We start from the raw sequence: 11,460 nt of genomic DNA on the forward strand, positions 1-11,460 counted from the left end.
ATGTTACAAATGTTTATTTGTGATTTTCGTTTTTATTTGAATTATTATTGCTGTTAGCCTTAAGTGGGACTGAGGCTGCGCATTAAATCAAGTATTTCTCGATTGGTCTGTTGGATCAATCGAGACACTATAAAGAACGTTAATTTTTTGTGACTGGGTACGCTTCCTGATGACGTGTCAAACGAAACGTACGTCGAGGCGGTATCCAGTCACGTTCGTTTACGTTTAGTTCCGGTCGTCCTTGGTCATCGGCTGCCCTTCGGTGGAACGCACGCCTTATACCACGAGGAACTACGTATCCATTACGAAAACTTTTTGTTTCAAGCAAGCAGCCCCAGTGCCAGGTTGGGCACCAACTTATGTAAGCAGCCATTTGGCCTTATGTTTTATAATTTATGTTTTTATTAAACGGTATTACGCTATGGATTTCTGTTTGGCTTTTTTTATGACCCATCTGAGTCTATGAGGAGAAGCTTCTGTCCATAGGAGGTCCACCGGATTCCATGTTAGCAGGGATTTTACCCTGCATAAGCCTATTTGACTATCTTTTTAATTAAAGTAGTCAACAGCATCTGGTAAGAAGACATCTATTTTCTTCACAAGTGGGGTGTCCTTTTTATGTCCATAAATTCTTGGTGAAGGGATATTGTTTTATCACGTTATAGAAGATCCCAGCAGGTGCTCTGTTTTTGGATTCAGAAGAAGGTTTCCACTAAAAAAAACACTGCGTTGGACTTTTGGATTTATACTTATTTTGTTATTTGTATTTCCTTTGTTTTTGGTGTTTGCACCTAATTGGGACTTCACCTACTATTGTTGTTCACTTTATTTTGTTTGCAACCTTTTTTTGTCATATTGCAGTTTTTTGTGATATGTTTTGTACCATTTTAGATAGTATATGATCACTAGTCTCACATTCTTTATTGTTTCACATTTGGTCTAGCGCCCCTTTTATGAGTATATAGTGAGCGGTAATGATACACTGTAACCTCTGGCAACCAATTGCAATAGCTGCCTGATCTGATTCAGACTGATTCAGATTCAAACTGATTTTGAGTCTAGCTGCTAATTATTGTATGTCTCAGAGCAGGTGGAGAGCAAGACTGGGGGGGGTGGCCAATAAAAGTTTTGCCCAGGGTCCAAACAATATTAAAGACGGCCCTGGGGGGTCGTCTGTTTGCCAGGGTTGTGGCAGACGGAGGCCTGGTTCTTCGTGTAGAAAGAGGAGCGGGTAGGTCTAGGGAGGAGGACAGCGTGTTGTTGTAGATGGAAGTGGTTAGGTCTGGGCAGGACAGGGGTGCGATTTTGTCGTAAAGGCCATCAGTAGCAGAATTAAGAAGAAGGGAAGGGTTGAGGTTGCGAAGGTTTCACCATGGGATGTAGGAGGCAAGGAGAGAGTGAAACGGATAAGGTTGTGATCAGAGAGAGGAAAGGGGGTGTTGCAGGGGGTGCAGCAATGGGAGAATACGAGGTCGGGAGTATTGCCGTTGGAGTGAGTGGTTGTTTGTGTCCATTGTGTTAGGGTAAAAGAGGAGGTTAGGTTGAGCAGTTGAGAAATGGTTGCAGTATTAACATTGATTGGAATATTAAAGTCACCTAGGAGGCTGGCAGGTACTTCAGAGGAGAGAAAGTAGGGTATCCATGCAGAGAAGTCATCCAGAAAGCGTGACACTGGTCCAGGAGGCCGATAAATGACTGCGACAAGCTGGAGAGAAAAGACGAATGCAGTGCACTTCGAAAGAGAAAGAGCAGGGGGAAAGAGGGGGAGGTGTGGGAAGAACCTGGAAGGTGCATTGTGGGGAGAGGAGAAGTCCGACTGGGTCAGACATTTCCTCCACTGGGTCTGGTGGATTCCAGAGGAGGCCACTGTGGGACAGAGCAGCTGAAGAGGTCGTGTTGAATTCCTGGAGCCAGGTTTTGGTAATAGCAAATAGATTGAGGCCGCGTACACACGCGGGGACTGTTCGCCCAACTTTGTCCGCTGAACAGTGTTTCGGCGGACAGTCCGCCCGTGTGTGGGCTTTCAGCGGACAGTTTCAGCGAACAGTCCGCTGAACAAGGTTTTTCGGAAATTCCGAAAAACTGTCCGCTGAAACTTGGTTTCAGCGAACAGTCCCCTCGTGTGTAGGCTTGTTCGTCAAACTAAGTTCCGCGCATGCTCAGAAAGGATTTACACGCCGAAAGTTATAATGCAGTGTATAGGACGTCGTATTTTTTGTCCCGTCGTACGTGCCGTTCACGTCATCGCGCACGGTTTCAGCAAACTGTTCGTTCGTCGTGTGTGGGCAAGTCCGTCCATGCTAATTTTGAGCGGACTGTTTGCTGAAACTGTTTGACGGACAAAGTTGAGCGAACAGTCCCCGCGTGTGTACGCGGCCTTAGAGATTTGGAGACGAAAAGATAGCATTATTCCTTCCACTGACACCAATGATGGGGCACTATTCCCCCCACTGACACCAATGATGGGGTACTCTTCCTTCCACTGATACCAATGAAGGGGGCACTATTCTTCCCACTGACACCACGGAAGGGGGCACTATTCTTCCCACTGATACCAAAAATGGAGCACTATTCCTCCCACTGATACCAACGAAGGGGGCACTATTCCTCCCACTGATACCAATGATGGGGCACTCCAAATGATACCAATGAAGGGGGCACTGTTCTTCCCACAGATACCAACAATGGGACACTATTCCACCCCACTGATACCAATGATGGGGCACTATTCCTCCCACTGACACTAATGATGGGGTACTATTCTTTCCACTGACACCATTGATGGGGCACTATTCCTCCCACTGACACCAATGATGGGGCACTATTCTTCCCACTGATACAAATGATGGGGCACTATTCCACCCACTGAAACCTACAAAGGGGCACTATTCTTCCCACTGACACCAACGATATGGCACTATACCCCCCACAGACACCAATGATGGGGCACTATTCCTCCCACTGACACCAATGATGGGGCACTATTCCTCCCACTGACACCAATGATGGGGCACTATTCCTCCCACTGATACCAATGATGGGGCACTATTCCTCCCACTGATACCAATGATGGGGCACTATTCCACCCACTGAAACCCAGAAAGGGGCACTATTCTTCCCACTGATACCAATGATGGGGCACTATTCCTCCCACACAGTATATACAGTTTATTTTATTTATATATATATATATATATATATATATATATATATATATATATATATACATATATATATATATATATATATATATATATATATATATATATATATATATACTGTATATATAATGCATATATATAACTATATTACAGCAAATATTGTGTATAAAATAATAAAAATTTAATAATAAATTCAGTGTCAGCAGAGTTATAGAAAGGCGAGTCTTTCAGCTAATTAGCAATTAAGAATGACTTTAAAGAAGCAGTTTCCATACTCAGTCTGGCAGTTGTTGGCCCCCCAGGGACGATCGGCGTTGGCGGCACAGTATATAAATTCCATACACCGCTCTCCCCTCATTCATACACTCCAGGATAAATGTTACTGAGATATAACCACGTAAGTCATTTGTTTCTTATGTCTGTTATTTTATTTTAGCGATTTAATTTTACATGACACAGAAGGGACATTGCTATAGGGAGGTGTGCCGATATTCACTCTGGACAGATACAGTGCCTTGAAAAAGTATTCATACCCCTTGAAATTTTCCACATTTTGTCATGTTTCCACTTTTTTTTTTTTTTTTGTTTTTTTTGTAAAAAAATAAAAATAAAAATTGACAACCATTTATCATTTTCCTTCCACTTCCACAATTACGTGCTACTTTGTGTTGGTCCATCACATCAAATCCCAATAAAATAAAATTTAAAGTTTTTGGTTGGAACATGACAAAATGTGGAAAAAAAAAATGTCAAGGGGGTGTGAATACTTTTTCAAGGTGTTGTTTAACCGACCTCCACTCTGGAGAACTTTTTTTTTTTTATTTTTTTTTCATTTTTGGCTAGAAAATGATTTAAAAGAACATTATACATTTTCTGAATGCAGTGGCCGGTTAGAATAAAAAGACAGTAGTTGATTTTCTTTTTTTAGACCGGACTGGGTATTTCCAAACCAGATTTTAGCCTTTTTCAGCCAACCAATCAGGGATATAATGGCTGTTGCTGGACCTCTGCCGTCTATCACTGCCATGAAAGTGGTGGATAGAGCAGCTTTTTCCAGCCAAGGACGGTGCTTGGGGAAGGGAGAGGAGAGGTGGCAGTGGACAGGAGAGGGTGGGAAAAAAGGGGGAGGACAGGAGGTGGCAGAATAACGAGAGGAGAAGAGTAAGAAGAGAGGGTAGAAGAGAGGGTAGAAAGAGAGGAAGGGAGAAGGGGAGAGAAGAGAACAGGAGAGTGGAAGGAGAGAAGAGGGAAGACAGAGGAGAGGAAGAGAAGAGGGGAGGTGAGGAGAGAAGAGTAAAAGAAAGAGAAAGGGAGAGGGGTGGTTAGTGAAGTAGAAGGGACAGGAGAGGCAGAGGGAGAGGGGAAAAGGCGGTGCAGGGGAGAGAAGAGAACAGGAGAGCAATGTACCTTAGAAGCTGTGGGGCCCTCCAAACAACAATATACCTTATATGCTGTGGGACCCTCGAACCAAAAGTGTACCTTAGAAGCTGTGGGACCTTTTAAACCACAATTTTGTGGTAGCCCCAGCTGTGGGGCCCTCCAGACCACAATGTACCTTAGAGATCCTTGAAACCAAAAGTGTACCTTAGAAGTTGTGGGACTTTCCAAACCATAGTGTACCTTAGAGGCTGTAAGACCCACTGAACCAAAGTGTACATTGGAAGCTGTAGGACCCTCCAAACCACAATGTACCTTAGAAACTGTGGGATTCTCCAAACCACAGTGTATCTTAGAAGCTGTGGGATTCTCCCAACCACAGTGTACCTTAGAATCTGTGGGGCCCTCCAAACCACAGTCTACCCTAGAAGCTGTGGGACCCGCTAAACCACAGTGTACCTTAAAAGCTGTGGGACTCTCCAAACCGCTGTGTACTTTAGAAGCTGTGGGACCCTCCAAACCACAGTGCACCTTAAAGCTGTGGGACCCTCCAAACCACAATGTACCTTAGAAGCTGTGGGACCCTCCACCACACTGTACCTTAGAAGCTGTGGGGTCCTTCAAACAGCAATGTGCCTTAGAAGCTGTGGGACCCTCTAAACCATAGTGTATCTTAAAAGTTGTGGGACCCTCCAAACCACTGTGTACTTTAGAAACTGTGGGACCCTCCAAACCACAGTGTACCTTAAAAGCTGTGGGACCCTCCAAACCACCATGTACCTTAGAAGCTGTGGGACCCTCCACCACACAGTAGCTTAGAAGCTGTGGGGTCCTCTAAACAGCAATGTACCTTAGAAGCTGTGGGACCCTTGAACCAAAAGTGTACCTTAGAAGCTGAGGGACACTCCAAACCACAATGTTATGGTAGCTCCAGCTGTGGGGCCCTCCAGACCACAATGTACCTTAGAAGCTGTGAGATCCTTGAAACCAAAAGTGTACCGTAGAAGTTGTGGGACTGTCCAAACCACAGTGTATCTTGGAAGCTGTAGGACCCACTAAACCACAGTGTACCTTGGAAGCCGTAGGACCCTCTTAACCACAGTGTACCTTAGAAGCTGTAGGACCTTACAAATTACAGTGTACCTTGGAAGCTGTAGTGCCCTCCAAACCACAATGTACCTTGAAAGCTGTAGGACCCGCCAAACCACAGTGTACCTTGGAAGCTGTGGGACCCTTCAAACCACATTGTACCTTGGAAGCTGTAGGACCCTCCAAACTACAGTATACCTTGGAAGTTGTGGGACCCTCCAAACCACAGTGTACCTTGGAAGCTGTAAGACCCGCCAAACCACAGTGTACCTTGGAAGCTGTGGGACCCTTCAAACCACATTGTACCTTGGAAGCTGTAGGACCCTCCAAACTACAGTATACCTTGGAAGTTGTGGGACCCTCCAAACCACAGTGTACCTTGGAAGCTGTAGGACCCTCCAAACTACAGTATACCTTGGAAGTTGTGGGACCCTCCAAACCACAGTGTACCTTGAAAGCTGTAGGACCCGCCAAACCACAGTGTACCTTGGAAGCTGTGGGACCCTTCAAACCACATTGTACCTTGGAAGCTGTAGGACCCTCCAAACTACAGTATACCTTGGAAGTTGTGGGACCCTCCAAACCACAGTGTACCTTGGAAGCTGTAGGACCCGCCAAACCACAGTGTACCTTGGAAGCTGTGGGACCCTTCAAACCACATTGTACCTTGGAAGCTGTAGGACCCTCCAAACTACAGTATACCTTGGAAGTTGTGGGACCCTCCAAACCACAGTGTACCTTGGAAGCTGTAGGACCCTCCAAACTACAGTATACCTTGGAAGTTGTGGGACCCTCCAAACCACAGTGTACCTTGGAAGCTGTAGGACCCTCCAAACTACAGTATACCTTGGAAGTTGTGGGACCCTCCAAACCACAGTGTACTTTGGAAGCTGTAGGACCCTCCAAACTACAATGTATCTTGGAAGCTGTAGGACCCTCCAAACCACAATGTACCTTAGAAGCTGTGGGACCCTTCAAACCACAGCATACCACCACACCAGCCACAATCCACATGTGTGAAAATGTTGACCTCTACCAGTCTACAAAGTCCCAAGACTTCTATACTATACATCACTTTTGGGTAGAGATGGAACTAGGGGTTCACAATATGAATGCATAGACATTAGATAGGAAGGAAATGTATGCTTCAATAAAGTCCATATTTGCCAGCAAAATGTTTCCAGAACAAGTCTATGTTTTCCGAAGTATTCATCTTGTTTCAAAAGAAAGAGGGGCCTACCTGATACTACAAAGGTGACCCCAACAAAGTGGGCAAAGGGTAGATAACAGAGAAGAAAACATTGGATGAATTTAAAGTTTTAACAACAACAAAAAAAACTTTGTAACAATTTGCGTGAACGGTTGGGTTCCATAAACCATCAAACAGGCCTACCTGGTTTTACAAAGGCACAAAATTGGAAATAATTAAAGTACATCATTTCAGGAATATCCATAGACACAGAAAATAAAATTGTCAATCTCCTTCTATATTTCGTTTGTTCAGTTCAGTATAAGATAAGATATATTTTATGCCCTAGGTTGTTTGACAGAAGACCAAATGCCCAATCAAACTGTGGTGTCTGAAATCATATTAGTTGGATTTCCCGATCTACCTGATACCTTCCATGGTTTGGTATCTACCATAATGTTTTTTGCCTATATGATTTCCCTGACTGCCAACGGCACTGTCATAGTTTTGGTCAGCCTTAATGAACACCTGCATCAGCCTATGTATCTGATCATAGCCAACCTTGCCGCCTCCGACCTACTATTCGACACCGTGACTTTACCAAAATCTATTGCCGGATATTGGTTTGGAGCCTCCACCATTCCACTGAACGTGTGCATACTCCAAATGTTCTTGGTTCATTATTTTGGAAGCCTGGATTCCTACCTCTTGATGCTGATGGCCGCAGATCGCTACGTGGCCATCTGCTACCCTCTGCCATACACCTCCCTTATCACCAATAAAGTGGTCACCATTTCCTGCGCCATCTGCTGGACGATTTTTGCCACCTCTACAAATGCTGCCGTTGCCGTTTTAGCATCTCGGATCCCTCTGTGTGGTGCCAACAAGTTGAACAGTTTGTTCTGTGTCCATACAGCGTACTCGCTTCTAGCGTGTACCGACATATCAAGCTCAAAGAGGGCGGTCTTTGTATGTGCTTTGGTTGTCCTCCTATTGCCCCTGGGGCTGATATTACTTTCATACATCAAAATCATAGCGGCCATCTTGTTGACCCGCTCTGAGTGCCTACGTAAAGCGTTTTACACCTGTGTGACCCATCTGCTGGTCATCGCTTTGTATTACACCCCCCGACTTTTTGTCTACATTGTAAATAATATTCCTTCAGTCGTGATAAAGTCTGATATGAGCACCCTCCTTCTTTTCCTGTACTCGTTCGTGCCTCATATGGCCAATCCAATCATATATTTCCTCCGCAACAAGGAAATCAAACAGACTTTAAGGAGAATTCTGAACAGAAGCAAATTTAGAGTGAAACACTTGTTGTTTTAAAGGTACTAAAGTCCTGAAATAGAAAAAAAATAAAAATTCTAGGCGGTAGAGGTACCCTATATTGTCAAAAGTATTGGGACACCTGCCCTTACACACCCATGAATTTTAATGGCATCCCAGTCTTAGTCCGTAGGGTTCAATATTGAGTTTGCCCACACTTTGCAGCTGTAACAGCTTCAACTCTTCTGGGGAAGGCCGTCCACAAGGTTTAGGAGTGTGTCTATGGGAATGTTTGACCATCACCAATAAAGCAAGGTCCATAAAGTCATAAATGAGCGAGTTTGGGGTGGAGGAACTTGACTGGACTTTCATGGCATCCCAGTCTTAGTCCGTTGGGTTCAATATTGAGTTAGCTCCGCCCTTTGCAGCTAGAAAAACTTCAACTCTTCTGGGAAGGACATCCACAAGGTTTAGGAGATGTGTCTATGGGAATGTTTGACCATTTCTTCCAGAAGCGCAATCGCGAGGCCAGGCACTGATATTGGATGAGAAGGCCTGGCTCACAGTCTCCACTCTAATTCATCCCAATGGTGTTCTATCGGGTTGAGGTCAGGACTACTGTCTAGGCCAGTCAAGTTCCTCCAACCCAAACTCGCTCATCCATGTCTTTATGGACCTTTGCTTTGTGCTCTGGTCCAAATCATTTGGTGGAGGGGGGATTATGGTGTGGGGTTATTTTTCAGGGGTTGGCCTTGGCCCCTTAGTTCCAGTGAAGGGAACTCTTAAGGTGTCAGCATTCCAAGACATTTTGGACAATTTCATGCTCCCAACTTTGTGGGAACAGTTTGGGGATGGCCCCTTCCTGTTCCAACATGACTGCGCACCGGTGCACAAAGCAAGGTCCATAAAGACACGGATGAGCAAGTTTGGGGTGGAGGAACATCACTGACCTTAACCCTGATAGAACACCTTTGGGATGAATTTGAGCGGAGAATGCGAGCCAACCTCAGTGACTGACCTCATAAATGCTCTTCTGGAAGAACGGTCAAACATTCCCATAGACACACTCCTAAACCTTGTGGACGGCCTTCCCAGAAGAGTTGAAGCTGTTATAGCTGCAAAGGGCCAACTCAATATTGGACCCTACGGACTAAGACTGGGATGCCATTAAGGTCCAGTCAAGTTCCTCCACCCCAAACTCACTCATCCATGACTTTATGGACCTTGCTTTATTGGTGATGGTCAAACATTCCCATAGACACATCTCCTAAACCTTGCGGAGAACCTTCCCAGAAGAGTTGAAGCTGTTATAGCTGCAAAGGGCGGAGCCAACTCAATATTGAACCCTCCGGACTAAGACTGGGAAGCCATTAAAGTTCATGTGTGTGTAAAGGCAGGCGTCCCAATACTTTTGGCAATATAGTGTACTGCTGATGAGAAAAAGGTATTTACGGTATCAATTTATATGTATTAAAATAATTACATTTCCATGTTCTGTGTACTGTGGGAGACCAGATATAGTGAATGCAGAGTCCGGGGTTTAGTAACACTTTAAGTTACTCATTTTGTTTCGTTGGCATTCGTATCTAAATTAGTTTCGTTTCATTTTGTTTATTTGTTTTCAACGGATTCAAAGTATTCAAATCGAATTTTTAATCGAAAATTCAAATTTCTAAAAGGACAGCTATATTCTTTCTATTTTATTCCACTCTATTCTAAATTCTAATTATAATCTATTCTATTTTTTATATTCTTTTCTATTTTGTTTTATTCTTTTATTTTCTATTCTGTTCTCTTTTACTCCATTCTGTTTTATTCTGGTCTTTTCTAAATTCGGCTTTTGGGAAGATGTATATATTCTAATTTATTCTATTCTATTTTATATTATGAGGGGTTCCCACCATCCCCGTGTTGAGCACCTGGGCCTACACACTCACTGTTCTCCTTACAAGGGTCGCCCACCACTCTGCCGGGTATCTTGATATTATAAAGAACGTATCAGAAAACCACACAAAAGGCGGGTAGGAAAAAAACAGTCATCCATTGCATTATAGAAGTTTAAACCCTTCTCAGCCAGTGTCATTAGTACAGTGACAGTGCATATTTTTTTAGCACTGATCACTGTATAATACACACGACTGGACTTTCCGGCGGACTAGGTTCCGACGGTCGTCCCGACGGACTTTCGGCGGAGGTCCCACGGACTTTCTGAATGAAACGGACTTGGCCACACACAACCGTCAGTTCGAAAGTCCGTTCATTTTGAACTTGAGGACGTAAACAGACGAACGGTTTTCCCGATTTTTAGTCCATCGGATAGATCTGAAACATGTTTTATTTCTAGGTCCGTCTGACTTTTGGGGGGGGAAAAAAAAGTCCGCTGGAGCCCACACACGATCGAATTGTCCGACGGATCTGTACGTGTGTACGCGGCATTAGCGTCACTGGTTCCCACAAAGTGACAAAAGTGTTAGTTAGTCTCTGATTGTCCGCTGCAATGTCGCAGTCCCACTATAAGTCTTTAATAACTTTTTTTTTGCATTGATACATGTCCACTAGGGCAGTACCCGGGTCCTCAAACACTTTTCATGACAATAAATTACCAGTAAAAAAAAAATAATAATTCCAGTATATATCCCATAGTTTGTAGACGCTTAAATTTTTTGCACAAAAACCAATAAATATATGCTTATTGGGATTTTTTTTTTTTTAACCAAAAATAGGATCAATATATGCTTATTGGGATTTTTTTTTTTACCAAAAATAGGATCAATATATGCTTATTGGGATTTTTTTTTTTTTTTTTAACAAAAATAGGATCAATATACGCTTATTGGGATTTTTTTTTAACAAAAACAGGATCAATATACGCTTATTGGGATTTTTTTAATTTTTTTTATCAAAAATGGGATCAATATACACCTATTGGGATTTTTTTTTTTTTTTTTGCCAAAAATAGGATCAATATACGATAATTATTGGGATTTTTTTTTTTTTTTTTACCAAAAATAGGATCAATATACGCTTATTGGGATTTTTTTTTTTAACCAAAAATAGGATCAATATACGATAATTATTGGGATTTTTTTTTTCCTAAAAAAGGGGCAATATACGCTTATTGGGATTTATTTTATTTTTTTTACCAAAAATAGGATCAATATATACGCTTATTGTTTTGTTTTGTTTTTTTTTAACCAAAAATAGGATCAATATACGCTTAATGTCGCAGTCCCACTATAAGTCTCTGAAAAAACTGCAGTTTTAATAACTTTTTTTTGCATTGATACATGTCCCCTAGGGCAGTACCCGGGTCCTCAAACACTTTTCATGACAATAAATTACCAGTAAAAATAAAAATAATAATTCCAGTATATA

The 11,460-nt window shown here is 42.9% G+C and overlaps 1 protein-coding gene across 1 annotated transcript; it reads left to right on the plus strand.

The window, feature by feature from the left end:
- The first annotated feature begins 7,185 nt into the window (after window positions 1–7,185).
- LOC143926804 (olfactory receptor-like protein DTMT) lies at window positions 7,186–8,145 on the plus strand. Its single transcript, XM_077450851.1, has one exon. The coding sequence runs from the start codon at window positions 7,186–7,188 to the stop codon at window positions 8,143–8,145; it is 960 nt and encodes a 319-aa protein (XP_077306977.1).
- Window positions 8,146–11,460: the final 3,315 nt, after the last annotated feature.

The sequence above is a fragment of the Lithobates pipiens genome, unplaced genomic scaffold (assembly GCF_037356315.1).
Source record: "Lithobates pipiens isolate NorthernLeopardFrog02 unplaced genomic scaffold, aLitPip1_a1.2 Scaffold_23, whole genome shotgun sequence".
Classification (NCBI taxonomy): domain Eukaryota; kingdom Metazoa; phylum Chordata; class Amphibia; order Anura; family Ranidae; genus Lithobates; species Lithobates pipiens.